Source organism: Medicago sativa, chromosome 8 (genome assembly GCF_051527215.1).
Source record: "Medicago sativa cultivar Bolivia chromosome 8, Bolivia_mono, whole genome shotgun sequence".
In the NCBI taxonomy this organism is placed as follows: Eukaryota; Viridiplantae; Streptophyta; class Magnoliopsida; order Fabales; family Fabaceae; genus Medicago; species Medicago sativa.
In genome coordinates this window covers 21,749,184-21,765,207 of record NC_140756.1, presented here as the reverse complement: position 1 = coordinate 21,765,207, position 16,024 = coordinate 21,749,184, and the positions used below count along the sequence as shown (strand labels likewise).

The window sequence follows — 16,024 nt, the reverse complement described above, 5'->3', positions numbered from 1 at the left end:
GACATTCGTTAATATATTTTTTCTCTATAGAAAAAAAAGGTTAGTTGTTAATATGCTATATTAGTAGTACGGGTTTAAACATGAACTTCCTCCTCAAACATGTTATTTTTTTGTGTTAACTTTCTAAAACTAAGGAAAAAAGACTTTGATAATCCGAAGTTCAGTCGAGAGATAAGTAAAGTCTAACCAAGAATTGTTTCACCTAGAAATTGAACCCATCTTCTTTTTAACAATTCGTTATTAGTGAAGATCATTAACCACTTAAACCTAATTGTTTGGTTTCTCAAACTTGTTCACTTGACTATAAAGACTATTCCACGTTTGTTCCCGTCGTTTACTCCATAATTTGATGTCACAGTTTTCGGACGTTTACGAAAGAGCATACAAGACTTGAAAGCACAAAATTGATTGATGCATGTAGAAAAATTTAAAACTTTGAAAATAATTGTTCAATTATACGTGTATTTTGTTTCCATTATTCTCAATTAATTAATGAGGCACTATCATGTTGCGTAAACGAAAAGGCACCAAAATGTAGACCAAGTTTTTAGTATATATACACTGCTACAAACTAGTCAATTACTTCAAATATAGGCCAAAACTATTAAGCAAACTATATTATAATGTAAATCAAATTATTATTACATTAAGTTTCATCTATTATGCCTAGCTAATCAATAGTCAGATATCCACGTGCTTGCTTCTTTTTGAGTTTTGCATGATAAACACATAAGTGTTTATGTCAACTTTGAACTAGTTTAGCTAGCAAGTATCTTTATAGTGAAATATTATATATATATATATATATATATATATATATATATATATATATATATATATATACACACACACACACACACACACATACATATACATAAAGCCAAAAGAAAACTAAAATAAAAACTTGATTTGTGGTTGAAGCTCGTCCAAGAAATCTTTTCCTATTTTCCATTCTACTCCAGCTTTTGAGATGATTTTCTTTTTGGAGTACTAGACGACTTTGAGTCTATCTATTGTTTATTTTTAAAAGAATAGTATTTAGGATATGTCTATTTTTATTCAATATACATAACAAAATTGACAAAATACACATAGTTTTTGGCTTTTTGCCTTGTGTTTAGAAATTTAAACATAAGTTTTGTTACAAATTTACTTTGAAAAAACGGATTCCAAATATAAATATTGCAAACTTATATATATTTTTAAAATAAAATCAAGTTTACAAATCCAAATTAAACAAAAATCAAGTTTACATACAAAATGCACCCTAAACACTAAAATCCAAGAAATCTAATGGTTTTGATTTTCCCATTTAGTCAATGGACAAATTTTGTGCCTTGCACCAACAACATCAATCAGAGAAAACCTTTCTCACGCTCAATAAGAATTCTGATGTACTTTTGGTAAAATAAAAAAAAATAAAAAAAGAATTCTGATGTACACATTAAAACAAAAATGTTCAAAAATACTATTAAGCCTTAAAAAGTACACATTAAAAAGTCAATAAGGTAGGAAAGAAGACTATTAAGCCTTGTTTCATTGTGCCTACCGATAAAGTTAGGTTCATAGCATTTTTAAGCCAATAAATATGGTTAACTCCCTAATTGAAAGTCAACAAAGTTGCAGCTTAGATTGTGGAAATAATATTGTATTGACGTATTTTTTACCTCATATTTTTAAGATGGTATAAAATAGTTTGGTAACCTTGGCGCAACTGGTAAAGTTGTTGTCATGTGACCGTAAGGTCACGGGTTCAAGTCCTGGAAACAGCCTCTTGTGTACAATACACCAAATGGTGGGACCCCTTCCCGGACCTGCATATGCGGGAGCTTCAGTGCACCGGGTTGCCCTTTTTTGTTTTGTCCAAAATAGCATATAGCATAATTGTAATAGACATTTACGTTATCATATTGTGAACCAAACTAACGAGAATGAAGCAATCTTCAAATTGTTGAACATCAACGGCAATGCTCAACCCATGTGCCATTTTAGAATTGTGTGAATTAAGATTTCAGTGAACCTTTTGATTTGTAATATTCAAGCCAAATTATTTTGAAGGTCGGTTTTCCATTGAAAGTCATAACTCTAATTAGTTATATATTTCATAATATATAGTAGCTTGTAGTGCAACTAACACGTAGGTTTTTAATAAAGCTAAATAAATATGGGTTGGTAGCAATTGCAACAGTCTGGAACAATATTACCATCAATATGTCCCCTTGATGTTCATTTCACCCATGGTAAATTCAAAATCAACCTTTTAGAAACAATAACGTTGTGTTTCGTTACACGTCGATCTTATTTTTCTTGCATACCGATATAATTTCAATGTGATTTTTTTTCAAAGCTACAAATGTGAGCCCTGAATAGACACCGTGTTTTCTCACTTTTACAAACATACATTAAGGGTGTGTTTGCGAGTTCAATTTTGGAGGGTTTTAGAGGGGACGGTTTTAGAGAGGTAAGTCTATATTTAGTATATATTTGATATTTTAAAAAATTGAAAGAACATGATACATGAGCAAATATTATCATGTTATTTCAAATTATTTTTTTAAAATATCAAATATATAGCAAATTATAGACATAACCCTCCAAAGTCCTCCCCACGAAAATCCTTCAAAAACCATCTCGCAAAGACCCTAAGTGCACTTGCTACTCAACGTACATGACAATTAATTTTACACCTATGATAGCCGGTACGAATCAAAATTCTTAATCAATGAATAATTTAGAAGGAAGATAGAAAATAATACTTAAACAAATTCCTACAGATAGACACAAAACATATTGGTATGTGTACCACATATCACAAATAAAACAAACTAGGATCTAATGGGTTGTGCAACTTCCGGATGGCACATTCAACTACCATGCGTCGAGGCTATGAACAAAGATGTTAGGAAACGTGAGAAATATTTGAAGGATGGGGCATTACTACAAGTCTACAAGACTAAGACCAATATTGACTTGCACTTTGAACTGCACAAAGAAGCAAATTACTGAAGATTGAGTCCCACATTGCTTAAAAAATGACAATTACTGAGAACTGTCATAAAACCGGTGAAATTGTTTCTGAACTGGTTTTTATGTAAAGAGGATTATTAATTTATTTGGACCGGACATATGCCCAATTCCCAAACAGACCGGTTGAACCAGACGGTGCAATCCAGATTTCATAATCTTGAATAGAACTGGTGCCAAATGAGCTACATTCTCATATAACAAAACTTGGACTCTTGCATGAAATTCAATTGGCGTAATATACTTTCCGCTTTGGATAGGTAATTAGTCTATGTTTGGGAGTTAAGAGGAGAGGGAAGGGAACAGAAAGATATGACAACCCCTCGCCTTGTATAAAGGGAAGGATAAACTATCGAGTTTGGGGAAACAGGAAAAACAAAAGCCGAAACAGAGCACTTTGGAGAATTTTTAAAAATCTCAACTCTTTTCTTCTTTTTTGAAAACTCACACGAGGAGACATTATCAATATCATAAACCCTCCCCTAGTCTCCTTCCCTCCAAAACCATGCTCTCAAACAAAGCTTAAATGTATTATTATTTTGAAATGGGGAATGCCTCACAGTCCAATGGTTTCACGAACCAGTTGCTAAAAGGTGGCTTCCCTTTAAAAATCTTGGAAGCTAAATGATATTCTTCAGCACCATCCTGCAAAACAAGTGAAAAGGTGAATAACCAAAAACATTCATCCCTGCTATATCCAAGGACAACATTAACTAAACCATCATATGAAATACCTTCAGTTCTCGGTAAGTAATCTCATCATCCAGGGACTTGGCCAAAAACTCTTTTCTCAATGGCAAGAAAACCTCTAACAGCCTCTTTCTGGAAAGCAATTATAGTCAGTCTTTAACAAGAAAAATATCAGCTAGGTCTATTTGGATTGTCTCATTTGAATATATTTATTGGCATAAGCAAGTTGTGAGAGAGAGCTTATGACATGTCCATAACCTATTTTCAACTTATTTCCATAAGCTCTCTAAAATAGCTTATGAAATCAGCTTATAACTTATATGAAAACAGTTTGACTTTATTTTATGTTTTGTTGTAGAAAAAAGCATTTATGCTTTAAGCGCTTATTAAGCTATTTATCCTAACAATTAAACAGGGCTTAGGTCTAGGTACAAATTGACCGCTTACTTGCATAAAGATGACTCCGTTGATGGATAGAGTGCCCCTTTTGCAGACGTACCTTGCTTTCTTCCAGTAGTTCCAAGAGTGACTTCATGTAAGCCACATTCATTCCAACATATAGAATACCTGAAAATTTAAGCATTCAGCTAAATGCAACAAAAAAACATACAGTAAGATAAACTTCACACAAGTACCCGCATGTCAAATTGTTAGCAGAACTCTCAGATTGCAGAAAATCCTTTGGCGGTACAGGGGCAGCCAGAAATAGCGGCTGTGAAATGAAAAAAAACATAAAAATCAGCATCCTACAATTCATTATTTAACTCAGTCACAGATATACTTAATGTTCGACAGACCTGGTTCACAAGAAATGGAGATGTTAGCTCATTCTTCAAGTTTACGATACGATCATACAAAGCTCTTTTCAAGTTATCCTCGAAATGAAAATTTTCAGGACTGATTTGCGAAAGACCAATGGTAATTGACGAAAGATATACAGGTTGGAGAAAGTACGAAAGCAAAGCTCCTGGTATAAGATGAACCGAGTTACTACGTTTAACCGAAACATATAATCCACATACAGACCAATATTGTTTAATCACAAAGCTCTAATTCGTGTTTTTGAATACTGACTATTTGTTTAGGGATAGTTTCAGATATACCTCAAACTTCACATCTATGCTTACATAGTTCCATTTAGACTATAAACTAAAAATGATAAGATTTGTAATAATCAAATCAACATGTCTCACAATGATATAACCAAATATAGTTAATATGAAATCCAACATTCACACAAACACCAATATGATCCTCAGTGTCGAAAGTGTTTGATTTCCGTATTAAAACTGTTACATTATATCAGGAACTTTTGCGAAAACGACATCACTTTTGATTTTAATGCAAGAACTACCAAGACAAGAACAACCTTGGTTTAAGCACATCTAACCTTGAACGCCAACAACATTCCAACGTGCTATCTTGTCAGAACAACTAACTGATAGGGTTGTATCGCCACGACCTGGCTTCCTCTGGACCATCCCTATTTGTTTTGAGCTATTAGCTGAAATGAAAGGCAAAAGTACAGTGAAGGTTCAAATTAAAAATATGCATTGAATATACCATATGAAATAAAAAAACACTATGGCATCCAATTTTTTGAGAATTATAATCAACGAGCATTTGTTGAAAAATAACAGGGAAAGAGTTGCAGAAAAGTATTTTCTATTTAGAAAGATATTAGGTATTTAAAAAAATATTGGCTTTAGTTGAATTTGTGGTCCCTCTATGATATCTAATGTGTAGTTTTGATCTTCCAATACATTTTTAGCAAATTTGATGGTTCAATCTTTTAATTGTTTTCTACAGAAAACTCTCAAATTCCCACTTTCTACTTTGACTCGATTAAATAGTTTGGCACCTTCTAGTCTTCTACAGCTCAAAACTCACTAATCAAAGCATAACATTTCAATCTAAATCAAAATATTACAAATTTACTCTTCCTAAAACCCTATTATTACATCCTACAAAAATTTCTTCGAATTCTATCAATACTTCACTATACTTGACAAATCATTGCATATCCTAAATCCATTATAAACCCCTAAACCTTTGAATAAAAATGAGTTTAGGGTTCTAGATTTCTAGGTAGAAAAAAATTGATGCAAGACCAGATTTTGCTAAATTTTTAAAATGTAGAGGTATTTGATTGCTCAAAAAAGTAAGGAACCAAAATTGCACATAGTCCAGATGAAACCAAAACTCCAATTAAATGTTGGACATTTGCTTAATCTCATCTGATCTAAGCTTTCTGTTGGCCTTAGTCATGCTATACACAAACTGTTGCTTACCTAATGATGAATGTGAACCATTTCCCCCTAAAGGCACACTTTCCAAAGGAGTGACAAGCGAGCTCAGTGAAGCATCTCCACCTACAGAATGAAACACAAAAAGGAAATTACCGTTGAACCTACCTCGGATAGTAACAAAGGAAGGATTTTGAAGACAAATTCACTAGAGAGAGAAAAGGAGGCGAAAATGAGGAATTAGATTACATGGTAACTGTGATATATACATATGTAATTTCCAACCACTTCTCAAGGTGTATTTCCGTTTGTCAAGACACCCTTCGTCCACCTCGAATGCTAAGTTGTCATCATCAACTTTGAACCGTTTTGCTCCATTGCTAGGTGCAGATTTGCTACTTGGTTCAGATAGATATTGAATCTGTGTATAGAAGAACCTGGTGTAAATAGAAAAAAATGAAATAATATCTTCTCTAAATGCAAGATGTTAAATTAATCAATAAGCATGGTTTTAATAAAGTTTTTTCAAGTGTGGTCTCGGCTGCAACAACAAGTATTTTGAAGTATCAATGACCGCAGTTGAAGCCACAAAGTACACATCACCCACTATTCTCGCAAAATGAACTACTACTAAGCAACCATGAGTCTGTGATTGGAAACTTTGTTGAAAACAAAGAGTATTAACCACCTTATATTTTATACAACTTTAGAAAAATGAAATGTAAAAGTATGTATTAAGGCAGATAAATGATATTTTGATAATAAAAAAAAATGACATCAAATTTGACAGTTAATGCGGTTCAAATAGGTGGTTAACGCAGTTCAGTTTATGGTTAATGAATATAACAAGATGCCACAACTCATTAATGATCCATCAAACACATAGTATACATTTTTCTGTATTTTGGAATCATGGAACATAGATATATAAAGCTAAAGTTAATGCAGCCTAGAAAGGGTCTATGTCAGTGTATATTCGGACACAAATTGCGATTAATGAATATCATGTATATTTGAACACCTGAAAATCATATATACTTGAACATAATTTGGATGATTAACAGATATGTGTGCACTTGAAAATTGTGGTTAATGACATTCAAAATCATAGTTAAATTATGAACGGTGAATTGTTAATGAGTTGCAGCACCTTATTATATTCATTAACCATATATTTAACATAATCAACCACATATGTGAATTGTGTTAACCGTCTAATTTACTGTCGAAATTTGATGTCAAATTCTTATGTCAAAATCACACAACCCATCAAGGAATACAAATATGGTTCACAAACAAATCTACACTATCAAATATCAATGTTAAAAATTAACACATCACATTGACACAAATTGATCAAAATTGATTCTAGAGGTGGAAAATTGATTTTGGCATGTTTTGTTGCCTTAGAATAGAATTGAATTTGCCTCCATAATTGACTCTACCTTAAATCTAGGATTTGTAGTTTTCTAGTCTAAACCTGATTTTTACACTAAATGTTATTGTTCAACTCACTTTATGTAATTGTATCCAAACATAAATCAGTTTAAATTCAACTAACTTTCAATTGTACAAAATCAATCCATTCAAAAACTATGAAGCACCAACACTCCTCGGTTTAGGTGTGTCCCGGTGCCAAACACGCGTCGGTGTCTGACACCGACACTGACACGACACACGTATGATTGCACTGAATTGTGTCATTTTCTCAAACTATTATCCGTGTCGGTGTCGGTGCTTCGTAGTTCAAAATCAATATTTATGGTGCATAGTAGTTAGTAAATATACAGAATTTAAAAAAAAATAAAGAAAAAAGTTAAACCTGATCAAAGCTCTTCTAGCAATAACTTCAGCGTGAGAATCATGAACAACATCACCATAAGGACGCAAAAGAGAACGTCCAATACACTTTGTTCCAGTTCCAAGTGCAACCACCTTCAATTCTTAACATCCCAAATAAAAAGTTTAAATTTTACTTCAATTTAGGATTAAAAATTGAAAATTGGTTAATGGATATTGAAAATTGAGAAGAGAAAGGGTAAGATGAGAAAGAATACCATTGGAAGGAGAAGAGAGAAGAAAAGCGGCCAAAACAGTGACTTCACGGCCTTGTGGTTTGCCTTTCTTTGGAAGTGAATTGTATAAAGAGATAACTTTTTCTGATACCCTTTGACCCAAACTTGTTCCTTCTGAAGAAGCCATAGATATGGCTTTGCAAGTGCAGTGAATGTGTAATAGTAGCAGTACTGTGAAGTCTGTAGAGTGAACTCAAGTGGAGACAACTCTTTCTATATATTTCTCTAAAATTGCTCCCTAACACCCCCCCAAAATGACCATTACATCCCTAATATCAGTTAATTGTCGCGGCGGCGGTTTTGTGCCGTTGCGTTCTGGCTTATTTATAGAAGTGTTTATGGTTCTTTGTTGATGAATCAAACAAATCTATTTATAGAAGTTTATGTGCATCGTGGATCACAAAAATTGTCGTTGCAACCTCAACCACACAAAATTGCATGCAACGACAGTTAATTGTAGTTGCACTGTGATAATAGTGACAGAACAACATTTTTTATAGTTGTGTTCTTTTATCACTAAAACTTTCATTCAATCATTCATACAATCATGAAAATAATTTATAAACGAAATAAAATAAAGTTGATAATGTCATGATGTCGAAATCATTCATTTACATCCAAACTAAAGTCGAAAGCATTCAAATTACAATTAAAAAAACAAATATAAGTAACCATGGTGCTTTGTCCCATCTATTTAGTTGTTGCCTCGTTTTGGTAATCGAATGTGTAGTGGTTGGTAAACATGTAGTCCTAATCCTCGTCAATAAATCATGGTGGTGCTCTTTGACTGTCAAATCACTACTCAACCCCTTATCCGTCAAGGAGATGCAACTTCTGATTATACTAAGTGAATCATGAACATCCCTAGCATGCTCCTCCTCAATAATAACTTCATCATCAGCTGACCTAGGAGGATCTCCCTTGAGGTGGCAGTACCTATAGGTGAGATACCCGAAAGAACCACACCACAAACTCTGGTGTGTAATGTCATGGAACCTCCACCACCAGACCCCACTCAACCACAGGCATGACGTGCACACGGATGTCCAAGAAGCTTGAACTACATGGGATACACCACAATCATGCACAATTGATGGATGTCTAGGGACGTCCTGCACGTGACTGTTTGCCTCTTCACCCGTTAAGGCAAGTGACAATACACCTTCCCTCGACCACATATAATCCATCCAGAATACCATCATATCTCTTGAATTTCTGGACCTCCATATGCTCGTCGTAGGAGCTCCATATTTATAATACTCAGTTGGGATGTATTTTCTTACGATGCACAAAAATAAAAATATTGAGAAAAGGTAGTCCAAAGTTTATCGAGAAACCAAAATTGTGTCTTGTCTCAGTCCCTTTGATTAAAGTTTTATGTTGGAGTAGCCTTGGAATGCTTCAAAGTTAAACTTATTTCAAACAATTATAATTACCGCTTTCAATCATACATTTCTCATATAATAATATCATGTAATACTAACATTATATCCTTGTTCAAAAAAATAATACTAACATTATATCCTATTAGCGAAAAGACGGGCACTAACGTGCCTGTCTTTCCGCTATTTTTATTGCGCTAACGGTTGAAAATTATGAATGGTGTTTTTTTTATTAACTTCTGATTTTGATTAAAACTAAAAAAATATAAATGTTTGTTACTTTTAAATTATAAAAAATCAAACTAACCATGATTATCATTTTAACGACATCGACAATAATACAATATAACAAAAAAAAATCTAAATTCTTTTTTTAATGACTCCAACAACAATTTTATTATAGAAAAAATTGTTTAAGGGTATAATTGGAATGATAAAAAAGTAAGTATAAATATACTTATCTAGTTTGATACACTTTTTAATGATAAGGGAAAAAAATAAAAAAATATATATTCATATCGTGTTTGTTACATTTGTTTTAATATTTAAATTTATTGTTATATATTTGTTACATGTGTTATTTGTATTGAAAATTGAGGGTATTTTTGAAAATAAAAATCCAACCCAAAAATGCTGAAAGAAGTAGTTTTCTTTATATATGTATAGATATTGCATATGTACGAGTACCCGCTTTGATACGGGTATCGGTACGAGAATACAATAATTTTTAAAAATTAAGGGTAGGAGTAAGTCAATAAATTAATGAGTTTTGTTATACAATAGAACATAAGACAACTAAATTCTTCAATTTACAACAAAATCATCACGATAAAAGTTTAAAAAGTCGAAAATAAAGTTTGTTACAAGAAGAAGAAAAAACTCATGTACACATATAATATTATATTAACATATTAATAAATAAGAGAAACACACAATTTTCACCCACAAAAGAATAATGAATGAAAAATAAAAGGGGTTATGAGGAGGGAATTATATCTGGGATTGATCAACAAGCAAGAAAATGACACGTGTATTACATTCTTATTTTAAATTTTTAGTGGCTAGAAATTCACCCCTCAAATAAATAAGTGAGAATTTGAGATTCAAATTTTAACCTCTACATATCGTAATATCCCATAATACTCACAAGAATATAGTATTCTTATTTTTACACATCAAGAAAACAACAATATATTTATTTTATCTTACAAACAACTTTATTTATGTGCGTGTATATATTTGAATTATTCTTCAAATAGAGTTTTGAGATTGTAAGGGCCGGTGATACTTTGATTTCCACTCCACATGTATTGGGATATAATCCTACTACCAGCTTCAGTAGGATGAGAAGAGTCAAAGAACAAATATTCAGAAGGATTGTCACACAAGTCATAATCTTTTACTTCTCTTTTACCTCCACAACTGTAATATCCCCTGTAAGGGCCACTACCACAACATGCCACTCCTGCTTCTTTCAAACCTTTTCATCATCAAATTAAGTCACAAATTTTAGAATTAGATAAATATTAATATAAAAAACTATAACATTGTAATATTTGAATACTAATACATTACTCAATAACATTTTAGTAAATATATACCTATATGACAAAACTCACCATTAAATTGAAAACTAATATCATATAAGTTATGTAGTTATGTCTATAAAATCATTTGACATGTCATTAAGATATAACCTATTTGATGTTAACTCAATTTCATAGTACAAATATGCGGGTCACGGAAGGAATAGCCCAATGGTTTTGGTTGAGACATTAAATCTGTTATGGTGGTAAGAAAAATGGGGACTTTTTTTTTTTGGTCAAGGAAAAATAGGGACTTTACTAGCTAAAAGAAAAACAAAAATAATTCATATACATTGTCGAAGTAAATATGTTTTACACTGTCAGTCAATCATACTCCCTCTGTTATGAATTATAAGCAAATTTAACTTTTTAGGTTCATTCATTTAATGATGTATGTGATTTATATTATGGACCACAGACATCATTAAATGAATCAACCTAAAAAGTTCAAATTTGCTTATAATTCATAACGGAGGGAGTAACCGTCAAATCTTTCAAATGTTTGACTTTGTTCATAACTAATTTTAAAGTCATTCATTTAATTGGCTACAAATTCTTGACATTGTAAAATTTTCTACACCGACCGGATATACAAATTAAATTCAAAAATTTTATATTCGACAATAATTTATTCAACCATAAATAAATAATGCTATAAATAAATATGCAATAACCTACCAAATTTTGAAGGGTTGCTTATGACTTCAAAAGATAGATCATATAAATCAAAATATGAATATTTAAATCCTTTGATCTGTTTCGTTAAATTCTTAAGTTCCACTGATAGTTTAGTGTTGTGCACTTTGGCAAGTGCTGAATACTCTTCAATGCAAGAACCTGATTTAGTTCCATTTACAAATGCCTTGATGGCTGGAGAACAGCCAAGAGATGGTTGGTTAAGAATCCCAAATTTCCTCCCTCCAATCCCATGTATTCCCTGAAGTTAAATATTGGAATGAATTAGATACATAAAAAATTAGAATAGTAGAAGATTTAGGCCATGTTTGAATAAACATCTTAATTAATTGCTTATAGCATAAGCACTTATTATATAAGTGTTTATGAACAAGTCATTTCAATAAAAGATATAAATAAAGTCAATAAGTTCATATAATTTATAAAAATAAGTTGAAAGGAGGTTATAGACATGTATGTCATGAGTTGTTTTCATAAAAAATTTCAAACACAACCCTAATTACTTTTTAAATAAGTCAATCAAAACATGTTTTAATTATGGGTCTTGCTAACCAAGCACTGGTTAAGGAATTCTCAAATGAAAAGTTTACCTTGAAAATGTAAGTTTTTACTTTTGATTAAGTAATAATTAATCACAATACTTTTTTTATATAAAACTTACATGTTTTTATTCCTTAACCAATGCCCCATGAGCATTAGTTAACATTCTCCTTTAATTATAGGCTTAATTACACTTTTGGCCCCCTAAGTATCCAAAAGTTGCAATTTTGGCCCCCTAAAAAAAATATCTCTTTTTTGGCCCCTTAAGTTCACTTTTGGTTGCAATTTTGGCCCCCCAAGCCAATTTTGACCCAGTCAACGCTGACGTGGACGCATTTTTGTATTTTTTTAATATATTTTTTTTATTTTGTAATTAAAAAATAAATAAAAATTCTGGAAAAATGAAAAATTAATAAAAAAATTGAATTTTTTTTAAAAAATTCTGGAAAATTGAAAAATTAATAAAAAAAATATTAAAAAATTCTGGAAAATTGAAAAATTAATAAAAAAATTGAAAAAAAATATAAAAAAATTCTGGAAAATTGAAAAATTAATAAAAATGAAAATAATTGAAAAAATACGGAAAAAATTAAAAAATTCAGGAAAAATTAATAAAAATAAAAAATGATTAAAAAATTGAAAAATTGAAAATTCCTTAGTATTAAAAAAATTTAAAAATTTCGAAAATATCTGGAAAATTTGAAAACGGAATTCTTAAAAAAACGGAATTTTGGAAAATTGAAAAAATTGAAAATTCTGGAAAATACGGAAAATATTTAAAAATTTTCGAAATTTCATTAGTATTTTTTCCGGGAATTTTTGTGTATTTATAAACCGGAATACACATAATTTTTTGTGTATTTACAAACCAGAATACAAATAATTTTTTGTAAACCGGAATACACATAATGAAAATTTCCCGGAAAAAATACTAATGAAAATTTTCCCGGAAAAAATACTAATGAAAATTTAGAAGTTTCGAAAAATACACTGAAAAAACCTAAGTTCGACATATATACTAATGAAAATTTCGAAATTTCGAGAAATACTAACGAAAATTTCAAAAATTTCATTTTTTTAAAAATGATTAATCTTTTTAATTTTTTCGAAAAATTCGAATTTTTTTAAATATTTTCCAGAATTTTTATTTTTCATTAAAATTTTAATTAGAATTTTTCCAGAATTTTAATTAATCCAGAATTTTAATTAAAATTTCGAAAATTTCATTTTTCCATAATTTTAATTTTTTTCAGAAAATTTCAGAATTTTTTAGATTATTTTATTTTTTTAATCATTTTTTTATTAATTTTTCAATTTTCCAGAATTTTATAATATTTTTTTTCAATTTTTTTGTAATTAAAAAAACATTTTTATTTCTGTAATAAAAAAACATTTTTTTAATTACAAAAATATTTTTTTTATTTTTTATAAATTAAAAAAATAAAAATAAAATAAAATAAAATAAATTTACACACGTGGCGCCCACGTGTCTGTTGACTGGGTCAAAATTGTCTTGGGGGGCCAAAATTGCAACCAAAAGTGAACTTAAGGGGCCAAAAAAGAGATATTTTTTTAGGGGGCCAAAATCGCAACTTTTGGATACTTAGGGGGCCAAAAGTGTAATTAAGCCTTAATTATAACCAAAAGAACTACGATATTATTAAATAGAGAAGTGAAGTAACTTTTACATACTTTGATCACAGTGGTAAGATTACCAACAACCATTGATACATATTTTTCATGAGTGTATAAGCTGGAATTTTCTACCAAATAATCATTGCTTCCAATGTTGATTAAGTAAACAGCTTTGGCCAGTAGAGTTGTGGTTTCTTCGTCTCCTAGTCTCTGCCTCAATACTTTCTTGACATTCTTCAGATAAGTCAATTGTGTCTTTAGATCTGTCACCTGGAAATATATAAACACCGTATCATCAAACTCTCTTATACACAAATGTCATATGCTACATAATCTATAAATATTTGTATAAAAAAAAGTTAATACATGCTTAGCTCCTGTAAAATTAGCGATTTGCGGTTTATCTCACTGTAAAAAAAAATTGTTTAGATTCCAACTCTGTAATTTGAAAATTCTTTGGTTTTGGACCTTCATGAATTTTGACTGTACAAAATCGATGATATGACAGGGGGTAAATCGAAATTCTCTCAAATTACAGAGGCGAAATTACCTTAGATTTTGTAATTTGATGCCTTAAAGGTCTAAAACTAAAGAATCTTCGAATTACATGGTTGGAATCTAAACAAATTTTTTTACATAAGGGTAAACCGAAAATCGCTAATATTAAGGGGGTAAACATGTATTAACCCTAAAAAAAAAAACATAATCTATAAATAATTTTTTGTCAAATAACTAAACAACTCGGATTTTTGGATCTAAAAATGACGGTGTACCAATTTTCTATTGACATGTAAAAAAAAATGTTACATCATCATTTTTTGGTTTTAGAAATCTTGGTGAGTGAACAAAAAATCTAGACAAGTAAAAACACGAGGCATAAACCGCAATTAAGCTAAAAAAATCAACAAGCACAAGATCATTAAATTAAGTAATTAAGAACATAAAACAGACCAGTCCTTGATGAGTTTCTACTAAAGCCCCAGCTCCAGCTGATGCAAAATTGACTCCATTAATATATGGTAGATAACCAGGAAATAGGTATGGTTGAATTAATGGCAACTTAGCATACTCAGCTGCAACAAAGTAATCATTAAAGTACGATAAAAGTTAAAATAAAGTTGAATTGTTTGCATATAAGCTATTTATTATGGAGAAATTAAGAAAATAAGTTGAAAACAACTTATGTCATCTCTCAAACAATTTCACAAGTGGACACATATTCTTACCTATGAAATCTGGAATGACACGTCCATCAGAAAATCTACCAGATGGATACTTGAAGAAGGTTTCACCATATGGTGGGTAATTAGCCAGAAAATCAGTAGTAGTATTGATATAATTATTGTTTCCAACATCAAAAAATGAATCTCCAAATACAAATAATGCAACATGTTCTTTTGGCAGACATATGTTGCCAAGTGTTGGAATTAGCATTCCATAACATAAGAAGAAAATTAGGAAACAAAAATTGATTTTTTTGCTTGCCATCTAAGTTAATTTCTCAGAATACTCTTCAGATACTTTTTTTTTTTTGGGGTGATGAATGCTCTTCGGATTCTATCATCAATATATATACAACATTGGAAGTATGAGGTTTGCATTTTTTCTTTAATACATGTAACTATCCATTATCTTTGTACCAAAAAAAAAAAAAACTATCCATTATCTTAATCCCCAAGCAAATGATCTAAGAATTGTGTAAAAAGTCTAACTAAAAATAATTAAAATTTATATTGGAAGTCTTAACCAAAAAATAAAAATAATTATATTGGAAGTTTCGTTGTGATTGTTTTTAAACTTTAAAAACGCTAGGAAAGGGACAAGTATTAATATATAATGCATGTAATTACTTTGTCAACTAATATAATGATAGTTTTCTTACTAATATAATAACAATAACACTAATTGTCATATTATATTCTTCCATAGTCACAAACACAAATGAAGAGTGTCTGGTCACACATACATAAAAAAACTATTCCTTGAAATACTAAATTATTTTATTATCAATTTCTTTTTCATTATTAAAAAAACAAATTTAATGTATATGTGTTCAAACACTATTCATTTATGTTTGTGACTATAAAAGAATTCCTCCTTGTATGAGATTCGAATTGTGTCCCTTAAAATTACAAAATCAAACTATAACC

At 30.5% G+C, this 16,024-nt stretch overlaps 2 protein-coding genes across 3 annotated transcripts; both read right to left on the bottom strand.

The window, feature by feature from the left end:
- Nucleotides 1-2,712: 2,712 nt before the first annotated feature.
- LOC146897808 (denosine deaminases acting on tRNA) lies at nt 2,713-8,390 on the bottom strand. 2 transcript variants are annotated; one of them, XM_085738847.1, is made up of 10 exons: nt 8,018-8,390; nt 7,783-7,903; nt 6,210-6,397; nt 6,006-6,086; nt 5,105-5,218; nt 4,512-4,681; nt 4,350-4,426; nt 4,162-4,281; nt 3,759-3,846; nt 2,713-3,669 (listed from the first exon to the last, which is right to left on the bottom strand). In XM_085738847.1, exons 1-10 carry the CDS (start codon nt 8,160-8,162, stop codon nt 3,559-3,561), a joined length of 1,215 nt encoding a protein of 404 aa, XP_085594973.1. In that variant the 5' UTR covers nt 8,163-8,390; the 3' UTR covers nt 2,713-3,558. The 2 variants fall into 2 exon arrangements, with proteins under 2 accessions (XP_085594973.1, XP_085594974.1); XM_085738848.1 differs by having other exon boundaries at nt 5,105-5,197.
- Nucleotides 8,391-10,496: 2,106 nt separating this feature from the next.
- LOC146897807 (GDSL esterase/lipase 5-like) lies at nt 10,497-15,453 on the bottom strand. Its single transcript, XM_085738846.1, has 5 exons — nt 15,101-15,453; nt 14,826-14,947; nt 13,932-14,144; nt 11,682-11,940; nt 10,497-10,897 (listed from the first exon to the last, which is right to left on the bottom strand). Exons 1-5 carry the CDS (start codon nt 15,360-15,362, stop codon nt 10,662-10,664), a joined length of 1,092 nt encoding a protein of 363 aa, XP_085594972.1. The 5' UTR covers nt 15,363-15,453; the 3' UTR covers nt 10,497-10,661.
- Between the last annotated feature and the right edge of the window lie 571 nt (nt 15,454-16,024).